The sequence below is a fragment of the Ipomoea nil genome, unplaced genomic scaffold, assembly GCF_001879475.1.
Source record: "Ipomoea nil cultivar Tokyo-kokei standard unplaced genomic scaffold, Asagao_1.1 scaffold2159, whole genome shotgun sequence".
Lineage (NCBI taxonomy): Eukaryota > Viridiplantae > Streptophyta > Magnoliopsida > Solanales > Convolvulaceae > Ipomoea > Ipomoea nil.
Window position 1 is genome coordinate 3,716,142 of NW_017618587.1, and position 13,090 is coordinate 3,729,231.

The 13,090-nt window shown below is 35.3% G+C and overlaps 2 protein-coding genes across 2 annotated transcripts; both read left to right on the forward strand.

The window, feature by feature from the left end:
* Positions 1-1,540: 1,540 nt before the first annotated feature.
* LOC109149815 lies at positions 1,541-4,711 on the forward strand. Its single transcript, XM_019297817.1, has 3 exons — positions 1,541-2,250; positions 2,819-2,916; positions 3,854-4,711. Exons 1-3 carry the CDS (start codon positions 1,724-1,726, stop codon positions 4,504-4,506), a joined length of 1,278 nt encoding a protein of 425 aa, XP_019153362.1. The 5' UTR covers positions 1,541-1,723; the 3' UTR covers positions 4,507-4,711.
* Positions 4,712-10,590: 5,879 nt separating this feature from the next.
* On the forward strand, positions 10,591-11,357 carry LOC109149352. The gene is made up of 2 exons (XM_019297075.1): positions 10,591-10,871; positions 10,995-11,357. The coding sequence occupies exons 1-2, from the start codon at positions 10,700-10,702 to the stop codon at positions 11,189-11,191; spliced, it is 369 nt and encodes a 122-aa protein (XP_019152620.1). The 5' UTR covers positions 10,591-10,699; the 3' UTR covers positions 11,192-11,357.
* Positions 11,358-13,090: the final 1,733 nt, after the last annotated feature.

Genomic DNA, 13,090 nt, shown 5'->3' on the forward strand with positions numbered 1-13,090 from the left:
AAAAAGGAAAAAAACATGTTACTGAAGACCGCACGTTACTTGGTTCACATAATACATACTATACGCCGTGCCAGGTTCCTGGTTCCATATATATATGTCCTAACCCCCACACCACATGCTGTCTTCACTCACCAACTTAATTGCTTATTAATACCTAATCCTTAATTAAAATGCCTCAGCCCATCCACTACACAAACCTTGCAAATCTTTATTATTATTATTATTATTATTATTATTATTATTATTATTATTATTATTATTATTTGAGTGACCAGAGAACCCCACAATCACTATTCGGGAGTGTTCACTAGGCACACCTTCACTCTTATGTGCACAAAATCACAAGTTTAACTTCTTGTAAAAGCTGCACACATTCGGATAAGGACGACTAAATCAAAGTTTGGAAGAATTATATTTTTCTACCATTATATATATATATATATATATATATATATATATATATATATATATATATATATATATATATATGTGTGTGTGTGTGTGTGTGTGTGTGTGTGTGTGTGTATCATTCACCTAAGTAAGCATGCCGTCCTAAGTGCATTGCATGCCGTCCTAAGTGCATTGCAATGTTGATAGGCATATGAGATGTACAATAAAATTGGTTAGAATAAACATAAAGTTGAATATAAATGAACAACTAACTTCCATATTTAACATTTTAGGTTGTCTTCGTGTTTGTGTACTATAGTTAAATGAGTATAAAACACAGACTACTTGAATATATATAAATTTTATTTGCAGAGGAATTGAACTCCGATCCATCCATCAAATGTTAAAGGCATCGATCACGGATGTCACATGAACTTCCGTACAGTGCAAGAAGGTCCTTAATTAGTTCTTTATAGTAATAAATTAAATAATTAATCGTCAAATTGGACACTTATTAGATTAATCCTATCCGGCAAAAAATGAATATCTGTGTGAAAAAATAAAAAATAAAAAAATGGTGCAGTGGGATGACTTGGTCTTGGTGTTAAGTTCTGAACATAAAAGGCCAAACACTAAAGCAAAATTAGAATATTACAGACCATAAAAGCTTGATTTTAGGGGCATAAATGAGACAAAGTGAACATAATCATTGGTTAACAACACCCACACACATACATAAAAAGAAGATAGAAGAAAGGAAATTTGAGGCAATTTTAATTTGTCTGAATTTAGATTAATAACTACAATATTTCAAGTTTAATTTTTTATTAGAACGATTATGTATTGACCTTCTCAATTCGAGTTGGTGATTCTTTATTAACTTGAATTACGAGAAGATCGAATTTTATCACTTTTATGAAGTTTCTATAAATCTGCAGGTGGAAGAAAGAAAGAAAGAAAAAAAACAAATAATTAATTAATTAAGCAAATGCAAATAACAAACTGATCCCTCTACTCATATTAAAAATTTATATGTGACTATGTGAGGACAATTTTAATTTTTTTTTTTTTTTTTTGCTACTGACTCTATTACAATGTAGTATCTATTCATGAGGCATATTTAATATGTTATCTCCTTCCTTATTTCGTATTCTCGGATCCCTCTACTCATATTAAAGAAACCAACACTCCCTCAAATCTCTCGAAAAAGCATCTCTCTCTCTCTCTCTTTCTCATACATGAAAGAGTGAGCTTCAATTCTCCTTCTACTTCTTCTTTCGATCTCCAAGAACACTCGATCGTTATCATCTTCCATTTTCAATCTCTTCTTTTTATGGCACTCCTCACTTTCTTACCGCCAGAAAAACAGCAACAACAACAACCAAACACCCAGAAACAACAACAACGTAAGAGGAAACAACACCTGCAGAATCCGAAGAAGCAGCAGCCGAAGCCGGCAAAGCCGCCGTCTTCATGGGATTCTTTCAAGAGCCTGCTCACGTGCAAGCAGGTGGAAGGATCCGCCGTCCACGACCCCTCCAAGAGCGGTGGCGGCGGCTACGTGCTCGGCGGCCCTTGCGGCTCAATCTGCAGCTTCAGAGACGTCGTTCATGGGAACACTAGCCGGGTGGTTCACCGAGCTGATAACTCCCCAGAGAGCAGCAGCTTGGGCCAGGAGACTCGGCTTCTCAGCAAGAAAAACGGATGCGCCGCCAACAGCGGCTCGTCTTCCAGGTCGTCCTTGCCGGCGCCGGCGGCGAGATCACACGGCGGTTCGAGTTACGGCGGCTCGTCTAGAGCCATGCAGTTCAGAAAGCTTTCTGGGTGTTATGAATGTCACACCATCGTTGACCCTAGCAGGTAACCACCTACTAATTAAACTGCTATAAATGGCAAGATTATAGGTAAAAAGAATTGTACCCCAATTTTGAGATCCAACCGTCTTTAGAAGTACTTATGCTTGTTGTTACTAATTACTATGTCGTCTTTAATATTATTGAAAATTATTTAATTTAGTCAGGTTATGAACTTGATAATCACAAGGTTTTAAGTTTGAATTAGTCGGCTATGAACAACCAAAACTGGTTTAATTTGCTAGTTTCTATCGTCACCCAAAAAAGAAAGTTAGCTTAGTTGGTTTGAGTCAGTCAGCTATAAGCAATCTAGACTGGTTAGCATAGTTCTTTGTCAGCTAAAATCGTAAGGCGAGATTTGCTCAATGTACATTCTTGAATAGTAGCTGTGAATTTTCTTCGCCACCCAATAATTGGTTAGCTTAGTGAATTGATTAATTAGTTTTAGGTTGCCTCATTTATGCTTCAATATTATCTTGTGCATGTTACATATGTTAGTGTTATATTTCTCTGGTTTATATATGTGTGGATGTATGTATATATTGACAAAATTAATAATAAATTAAAAATAATAGATATCCAATGCCAAGAACAATATGCGCATGCCCAGATTGTGGAGAGGTTTTCCCAAAGATTGAGAGCCTGGAACATCATCAAGCTGTTAGACATGCTGGTAAATTTACTTTTTTTAACCTCTCTATCTTTTCGTTCTCCATATATTGATCTCAAAGTAAGTAAATACCGAGTATATAACATAACATAAAACTATTTTTTGAATTTCCGTATTGAATTTCAGTTCACCTACCTTATTTATATTTATATATATACACCTCTGGCCTCTTTAATATTTGAAAGAGAAAGGTGGAATTCTGGAAGTAGAGGCAAACCGCACTAAATTCTGGTTTTATTTTTTCTGGTAAAATCACACACAAAAAGGACGCCATTGTTGGGGTGCATTAAAGACTTTGCCGCTTCTGTTTGCCTTTCTTTTCCTGAGCAGTCATTGTACACTGTAACTCCTTATATGGTCCATTGTATTTATTTCCCAGGCCTACCCCTTCATTAAATCGAAAACTACCCTCCAATATTACCTGTCACATTTTTATTCCAACATGTTAGCTATGTGATGTGGTCCTTTAATTTACTGGTTAAGGTTACAAGGCTGAATTTACCCAGTACACATACACCATCGAATAGTGACTGCGATTTTGTTTCATCACCCACTCAAATATTTTAGTTGGACTGCATATTTAGTGTGTGGGCGGGTCATTATATTAAATTAAAAAGTGTGTCTCATCTGAATTAAAAGTAGAAGGTGGACTGTATTGTTCAAATATATTTCGTGTGTAACTTGTAAGTTGTACCAAATTGAAGAGTGTGTCACGTTTGAATTAAAAGTAGGAGTTAGAGTGTATTATTCAAATGTTTATAACTAGGATTTTCATAGTTCTTGTGCTGACATTATGAACACATGATGGCTCAACAACCACTGGGATAATATTGTTATTGATTTTTAAAATTTTTCTGAATCCAAATTGGAAATTAATTTTTTTTTTTTGGTTAAAATAATTAGTAAGGTTAATTATTGGTTTATGGAATGATGTTATCAGTTTCTGAGCTGGGACCGGAGGATTCGAGCCGGAATATAGTGGAAATAATCTTCAAGTCGAGCTGGTTAAAGAAGGACAACCCGGTTTGCAAGATCGAACGGATACTGAAGGTCCACAACACGCAGCGCACGATCCAACGGTTCGAGGACTGCAGGGACGCCGTGAAGATACGCGCCAACGCCGCCGGCAAGAAGAACCCGAGGTGCGCCGCCGACGGGAACGAGCTGCTCAGGTTTTACTGCACCACCCTCACGTGCGCGCTGGGGGCGCGTGGCTCGTCCAGCCTGTGCGGCTCGCTCCCGGGCTGCGGAGTCTGCACCATCATACGCCACGGCTTCCAGGGCAACAAGGTGGCCGGGATCCGCACCACCGCCAGCAGCGGCCGCGCCCACGACTGCCCCAACGGCGGAAGCGACGGGCGGAGGGCGATGCTGGTGTGCCGGGTGATCGCCGGGAGAGTGCGGCGCGTGGTGGAGGACACGGGCGCGGGAGATGAGGAAGCTGGTCCCGGCGGCTTGTCGGCTTCAGCCGGGTCGTACGAGTCGGTAGCCGGATACGGAGGAATATACTCGAATCTGGAGGAATTATACGTATTTAATCCGAGGGCTATACTTCCATGCTTTGTTGTGATCTATAAAGCTATGGAATCTTAGGTTTGAATAGGGCATCTTTTTGTCTTTCAGCTGTTTGTACGGTTTAGTTTTCTGTCTGTTAATCATCACTTGCATAACTACTTCTGGTGGGTTAAAAGGTCAAACCAAAAATACAAAATCCAACCCATTATGGAAGTTTTCTTGTATATTTAATTACGGAATAGTTTGTATTTTTATATCAAAACTAGCTTGTATTTTTCTTTTACATTAAGTATTTCAACTTATAATAGACTAATCTTAAGTTCTCAAAACTCCTATTTATGAGTTGCTAGAAGAGGTAGGTAAATCGCGAATCATAGGTCTCTATCGTCTCATAACAGTAGTCAAGGTCAATCAAAGTAATCACGCTATTGCTGAAACGAGACTAGCTTTGACAAGATCGGTTAAACCAGCTGAAGTAGTCTTACGGGATAAAATTAACACTTTTAGTTCATTAATTATTAAAAAAATACTCTGTAACAACTTTTACGGGTCGATTATATTCATTATCACTTATTGTTCATAAATTTTGTTAGAGTTGATTAACATAACCACTTAAAAGACAACTGAATGACGGGAAAATGTCAGAATATTAATGAATATTGAGAAGTGTTATTTGTTACTCTGTATAATGTAGTGGCCTTGGTGAATATAGTGTCATTTTTGTAATATTGTTAGAATTATTATAAATAAATAATTTTAACAAATATAAAATATAATATCAGTATATATTGTAAGTTGTAACTAAAGAAAAATAAATATAATATTAACCGATCCCTTTCGCTGCTTTATCGAGCTAGCTGGATGTGGATGGGTCATGATCAAAGGAAAGCTTTTTGCTGTGGAAATTTCTGAACGGAATGAGAAAGGAGTCAAAGGATCGGACCACAATTTAAGGACAGTGTAATTATATTAATCGCATAATGATGATGATGATGATCATAAACTAAGTTTAAAGAATTAATTGAGTTAGTAAAAATAATTTAATTTACTAAGTATTTTTTTTCATTGCTTATATTTATCTGAATCATGATGACAGATGATAATGATTATATATATATATATATATATATATATATATATATATATATATATATATATATATATATATATATATATATATATATATATATATATATATATATATATATATATATTCTAATTATTGTTTTGATGAGTTGGTGCATGTATTGAAAGTTGCATGTGGGTTATCCGTCGTGAATTGGGACCATATATGGCAATGATATGTCTTCACTCTCTAGAGGAAAAGAGAGTGTAAGCTGATTTTTGACCAAACTCCATCTTTTGAACCAACCATGCTTTAATTTACCTGCATGCATCATATAATAATAATAATAATAATAATAATAATAATATTTGCATGGGCAGCTCAACTGGTTATAAAGGTGAAAGTTTGGAAGAATGACCATGGGTTGAGTCTCACTAGCAACAGTGTGGAAGCAACCTCTCAAAGTAGACTTTTTTACATGTACAAATAGATAAAGATAGCACATAATCTAATGTGTAGGGGTCCAAGTTGCCTATAACAGGATAATACCTTGCAAGTAGGCTAACGTTGTTAGGATTGACTTTTTTTTTTTTGAAAAAATAGGGTTGACTATTGATTATACAATGCTACTTTATTCTCAAGCAACTATAACAAATTAACAATCTATATATATTTTCACACTACAACTATAACAAATTAACAATCTATATATATTTTCGGACTGCAATGCTAATTTACATACTTATTTGACCTACCATCACACATCTCTCAACTAATCAGGTTGAGATCAATCCTTCAGAAAAGTTAATCATCGATCTTGAAATTTTAGGGCTCTCTTCAAATTATTTAAAATAACTAGCATATCTCCTAATAAAAACTTGAGATTTACGGACTACAAGTACGTGTTATTATTTTAATTTGTTACTGAAACATGAAACTATATATATTTTAATCTATTATTTATTGAATGTACTTTAATTGTCCAATCACATTTATGTCATGTGCAATAAATATATAGTACATGGAGAGATTTACAAGGATTCCTTAATTCTCTCCAATAAGCTCTAGCTAGCTAGCAGTGATTAATTTAAGTTATTAGTCAAATTTTTGTGTGTATGAGTTGAGCCTCCGTCTTGGCTCTCTCCCTCGATGTAGTAAAGTATTATACAGTGAGGACAATAGCAGCTACTATAAGCTTTGTAATTAGTAAAATAATTCAGAAAATGAACTGCAGTAAGAAACTTCCAGCTTTTGTCAGCCAGCTAATATCTATGCATGTGATTTTGTTGTAATTAATTAACTAAGATTCTGTTGTGTATTCAAATAAAATGTTTATATTTGATCGAATTTTATATGCATGTGAGTGTATATATTTTAATTTTAGTTGTAAGCTAAGCAATGTTGCAGAACGCGCTAGATGTTAGTCGGGCGTTCGTGGACACTTAGCGCCTAGGCGGTTAAGTAATTCGAGTATACTGTATTCACTTTTTTCATTCAGGGCTATGAGTTATTAGATTGTTATAATTCTCAAACTAGTCAATTGTATATGTTAGATGGTTAGTTGAGTACATGGTTGAAGAAATATAGAAGAGGAATAGCCGAGCATGCAAAAAAAAAAAACCACTCGGCCGAGTTAAGTGCCAACTCGAGTGAGCTGGACACTGACTCAGTCGAGTTAGGCGCTTGACTCGGTGTCTAAGGGGCCTATTCGGTTGGTTAGTCCGTAGACTGACTAAAAATCGCCTAGGGTTGGTAAATAAATGTGGCCCTACCAAAATCACAATTTTTAAAATCAATAAATGCAAGTTTCGAACATTTGACATCCAAGTTAAAATATAATAAATACACATTCTTACCATCTCTTCGTAAAACCTTTTAAGTTTAATTGAAAACTTTTAATTTTTATTTCTAAACTAGTTAGGTAAAAATTAAAGAGTTAATACCCAAAATCGTCATCGACTATAGTGGTTTTTCTCAATTTCGTCCTAAACGACTTTGGTGACCTAATATCGTCCCAGACTTTTGTATTTCGCTCAATTTAGTCCCAGACTTTTGTGTTTTTGCTCAATTTAGTCCCTCATTTGTTATTCCGTCCATTTGGTGTTAAATAAATAGACAATTCAGTAATTTTAATATTGGCATCTCTTTACTCATAGACATGTGAACTGCAAAATCCCTTTTTTTTTACGAATTACTCCCGGAATTACTCCTAAAACTGCGAATATAAAATTTGATTTGCAGGTCCGGGAGTAATTCTGGGTGTAATTCGTACAAGAAAGAGGAATTTCGCACTTCACAAGTTGAAAGTAAAGAGAGATCAATATTGACATTACTGAATTGTCCCTTTATTTAACACCAATTTGACGGAATAACAAATGGAGGACTAAATTGAGCGAAACACAAAATTCTGGGACGATATTAGGTCACCAAAGTCGTTTAGGACGAAATTGAGAAAAACCACTATAGCCGAGGGCGATTTTGGGTATTAACTCAAAAATTAAATATTGAACTTCTAAAATTTGATGCCCTTCTAAAATTGGGGACCCTATGCGGTAGCCCAGCTTGCACAGCCTAAAATTCGGTCCTGGCTTAGGTGACCGTTTAAGCCGATTTTTACAACATTGGTGGTAAGTAATGAAACACTCGCGATTGATGTTACAACTTACAAGCGGATGTGAACTTTTGAAAAAAAAAAATGTACCAAAATGTATGATTGCTTTAGTCAAAATATGTTGACGCGACTAGCGAGATTGCAAATAGAAGAGTGCTTTAATATATATTCAATGCAAAGGTTTTTTTTTTTTTTTTTTTTTTTTGAGAACTATTCAATGCAAAGTTGACATCTCAAGTTTAGGGTCAACAATTAATTACCTCAACTTGACTTTTACAAATTAATCAAATTTGGTTCAAAGTAGCTTAAATTCCGTTATTTGAAGAATGGTGAAAATTGGCGAAAGTGTGAGCATTTGGGACGTTTTGGGGCAAATTTGGTCAATGTTATCGGACCAAATGTGGCAATTATTGGAAGTAGTAAATAACTTGAAAGGTCAGAGATTTAGACTTTGTAAAGGGTGAGCCATATTAAAGAACTTTAAGATAATTCATCAAGTAAGAGTCAAACTCTGCGAGCACGACTTAAATCACATATTAAAAAAAAAAACAACACTTCAATCAGATGAACATAATTCAGCTGAGAACAAAACATATCATATATATAATGAGTCTTGAATGCTTAAAAATTAAAATATAGTCTCAACATATAATAAGGAAATTACAATATTATACACTCTATATCTTGGTCCAATTTTATGAGTCCTTGGGTTTGGGTTTGACAGCCCAGTTAGAGATTTTTTGGGCCTATAACACCGCCCATTAGGACAAAATCATTGGTTGGGCCCGGTCAGAACATCAGCATTCAAGAAACCAAGTTTAAAATAGAAAATTGTTTTCACTATTATTGATAAGTATGTTTTGTTTATTATTTATAGGCCCCGCGCACACCGTGTACTCATTGATGAGTGATATGTTAGGGAACAAAGTAGCCCACAAACTATGTTTAGTTTAAGTTGGTTCTTGCTTTTCAAACTCAGTCTCAATCATGGGTTACAAGCTTACAATTTATATTGTTGGAACTTTGGGCATTGATTAAGCATATTGGGGTTTTCATTAATTTAAAATTAACTTTTTTTTGAAAGGTTAAAATTAACTTTTATTTTCAAAATAAAATACTCCTCTGTTCCATTTAATGTGTCGGGTTAGATTAACGAGATTTCAAAATAGTTTTTACCACCAAGTACCATCAGTACCTATCACGGTCCGTAGCTTGTGTGTATATATCTATGAAAATTTCTTGAACTAATTACTCCAAAAGCTTCAATTTGACAAAATTACACGGACAGGATGTCTTTGGAGATCCCTTGGATAGTGCATATTGTCCTTGAAATGCACCTTCAACATGGTGTCCTTAGGATTAGATCTTCGGCAAATATTACTCTTATTTAATATATAACATATATGCAACATCACAGCTTTGTTGTTATTGAATTGCTTGGCTATTAGAAATTGACCATTATATTAGTAATAAGTTGTGTTAAAACTTAAATGTGTCATGTCGTATAAAAACTCATAGAAAAGAGAAAAATAACACATTCTTTTTATAATAACACATATTCTCTCTTTGAATAAAAAGCATATTTCATTACATTTTACTTGTGATTTTGATATATCTTACAAGAAAATTGTAGTTAACACGTACACATAATTTATATTGGACGGAGTTTAATGAAACCAACAAATACTTGTAGATATGATATTGTGTAGCTAGGGTAGGAATGACAATGGGGCGGGGTGGGTGTCTCGCACCCGCATTCTCAACTCACTCTCCGCACTCGTACGGGTAATGAAATTCCTACCTCATACTCGCCTCTGCAAGGATTTTGCGGGCGCGTGTAATGCCCATCCCGCAACTCTAATTATTAATATTACACTTAAATCTAATAAAATTTTTATACTACAATTCTAATTATCACATGAATTTTTTTATAAGTTTGAACATAACTCTAAAATTTAATAAGAGTCCATGAAGTTAGAAGTTTAATTCATTATACATTTTTAATTATAAAATATATATAAACTTATATAATAGATGAATACTAATAACAATATATATAAGTGCGGGTGCGGTACGGGAATACCTTTCCCGCACCCATTACTCAAATTGTGCGCGTATTTTAAAATCCGGAGGAACTAGGATGCAGGGATCTAATTGGGTGGGACCGTGCGGGTAGAATTATTATCCCTAAGATGGAGACTTTTAAAAGTTGTTTGTCTGTTAGTTAATCAAGCACGGAGGGCGGCTAGCTATCTTTTAGAATTGTAGGTGCTTATTATAAGCAAAATATTAGCTTCCTCGTAATGATCCTTATGTATGTGGACCTTAATAACCTAGCTAGCTATGTATTTTTAATTTGTAGTGTGGCGTGGAGAGGAGAAGCCCCATGCAAATGATTTGATCACATGGTTGGGCTGAGCTGAGAGCCTGAGACATCTATCATCTTCAATTCCTTTACGAAATATTCTCATCCGATCCCCACCTGTCGTCTCTCCTCCCTGCACCCCGCAGCTCACCGCCTCTCAAACGGACCACAATAAATACCCTCAAATCTCCATCTCCACCAACAAATTAAACAAACAACGTAAGACGACATGATCGCGCTAAATCTCCCCGAGACAGTTCTGCAAGTCCTGGACAGAATGTACTACGATAATCACAAGCCTCATCGTCTGCAATCTCAGTCCCGCAGAACGCCTGCTGCGGCAGACAGATTTCCTCGGATTCAGACGAAGGAGAAGAGCAAGAAGAAGAAGAAGAAGAATGGTAATGATGTTAGTAATAATAATAAGATGAATCTTTCGAGCATGAAGCTGTTTGATCGGTTTCGGAGAATCGTGATGAGGTTCATCTTCTCCATGCCTTCTTCTTCTTCTGCGGTTTCTGCAGGTTCGGGACAGACGCGGAGGAGGTCGTGTGAAATGGCGGAGCCGCCGAAGACTTCGTGCAGCTCGTCGTCCTGTAACTATTATTATTACTCCTCCAACTCGCACTACAGCGAAGCCGTGGCGGATTGCATCGATTTCTTCAACAAGTCCTCCTCCTCCTCCTCGCACCATGTTAACTCCGGCGCCGCTGCAAAGTAACTCAACTGACCAGGTGTACGTGTATATACTGTGCTGGAATAATGACTGGCGTCATCATCGATCCCATGATTATTTCATCAATCATCCAATCTGCTTTCTCGTTCTTCATATATATATATATGTATGTTTGTGTGTTAATGGTTTGATTTGTGTATGCATTTTTATCTGTAAATTGTGTATTATATTTATATATTACTCAAAATTACATTCACCTATTATACATTGTTGTAATCCTGCATGTGGAGTTGAATTTTAATCTACTTCAATGTTCCGTTTGACTCTTAAGAGTACATCGCATAGATTAAGTCAAAATCAAGTCGACAACAAAACATCGCATACATTTAACAGCTAATTGCACTGCACGGGCAGGATCATTTGCCATATTTCTTAAAATGATTAACCAAATGTTTATTAACCAATTTATACTCATCCCAAACTTGTCAAAGACTTTCTTAATATAATTATGTTGAGTTAGTAACAATTTCCTTGGACCTCCATCCCTGCGAATGCAACTATTAAGTTTTTCATATCAAATTTCTAACTTAACAAAACTTTCAATGCAATAATATCATTTTTACTCTTAGCAACAATTTAACATATCATCCACATACAGTAACAGACAAATAAAAGAACCATTACTAAGACTCTTAACATAGACACACCAATCATATTCACAACGTGCGGAGTCAATTTGAATCATGTAAGCTAGAATCAAACCGCTTGTACCATTGTACTAGAGCATGTTTCAGCCCATATATAGAAAAACCTCTTAGCCTACAAATAATTTAACAAACTCTTCAGGTTGCTTTATAAAAATTTGTTCATCTATATATATTACCATGCATGCAAAAAGCATTCTTCACATCAATTTGCTCCAAATCCAAATTCCAAATAGCTATCACAGCAAGTATTAACATGATAGAAGTATATGTCTAACAACAAGAGAGAAAAACTAATCATAAACTATATCTCCTTTTGTTGAGAAAACTCTTCGCAACTAATCGAACTTTGAATCTTTCCCATCCCTTTTATGATACTATTGGCTTCTTCCTATAGACCCACTCGTACCCTATAGCATTCTTTCCTTGAGGAAGTTGGACTAGCTTTTAAGTATGATTTTGATGTAAATTAAAGACTCCATGTAGCATATAGTGATCGACTCTCCCATATGGGAGGTCATGAGATCAAGTCTCAATGGAGGCGATGTCGATTCTTTGTGCTTTAACAGGTTGAGAAAGTATGTATGAACAGATACTATGGACTCCATCCCCTCAAATCCGTACTAGCTAGGTTGTTTGACACTGGTGTCTCGGTCCATCTCTGGCTAACCAATGCTATCCCAACTAAGTTGGTTAGATAGTTGGCTTAGTAGCCACAAAATTCCAAATTCAATTCAATTTCCGCAAGAGCTTTGATTTACAGAAAAAGCCAACAATCACTACCCGAATGTGCAGTGAAACCGCGCGCCTTGTAATTCTAGCTTAACAAAGGAACACAAGAAGGTAACTCAACCTAATCTATTGATCTTCTTAGTTTGAATAGGGGTGTGCAAACTTTGGTAAAAGTTTGGTTAACCGACCTAACCAAAGAATTTTGGTTAATATATTTTTTGGTTAACTATTATTTATACTTACACTTTTTATATTTGTAGTGTTCTTATTGTATTATTTTTGTATTTTTTTTTTATAGATATTGATAATGTTAATTTTTATTTATAATTTTAAGGATTTAAAAATTTAGCTAAAATAAAATTCGATTAATTGGTTAATCGATCAATTAACTAAAAAAATTTCAGTTCTGTTAATTTGGTAATAAAAAGTTTGATTCAGTTAACGGTAAAAGTTTTAAAATTTTTGGTTAACCGAATGCAAAGGGCTAAGTTTGAGTCGACTATCTTAG

Excerpts from the sequence above, each read along its gene's own strand:
- LOC109149352 (XM_019297075.1), top strand. The coding sequence starts at position 10,700 with ATGATCGCGCTAAATCTCCCCGAGACAGTTCTGCAAGTCCTGGACAGA. Across the intron at positions 10,872-10,994 it reads GAAGAAGAAGAAGAAGAATG|GTTCGGGACAGACGCGGAGG; the intron begins GTAATGATGTTA and ends CGGTTTCTGCAG.
- LOC109149815 (XM_019297817.1), top strand. The coding sequence starts at position 1,724 with ATGGCACTCCTCACTTTCTTACCGCCAGAAAAACAGCAACAACAACAA. Across the intron at positions 2,251-2,818 it reads ACCATCGTTGACCCTAGCAG|ATATCCAATGCCAAGAACAA; the intron begins GTAACCACCTAC and ends TAAAAATAATAG. Across the intron at positions 2,917-3,853 it reads TCAAGCTGTTAGACATGCTG|TTTCTGAGCTGGGACCGGAG; the intron begins GTAAATTTACTT and ends TGATGTTATCAG.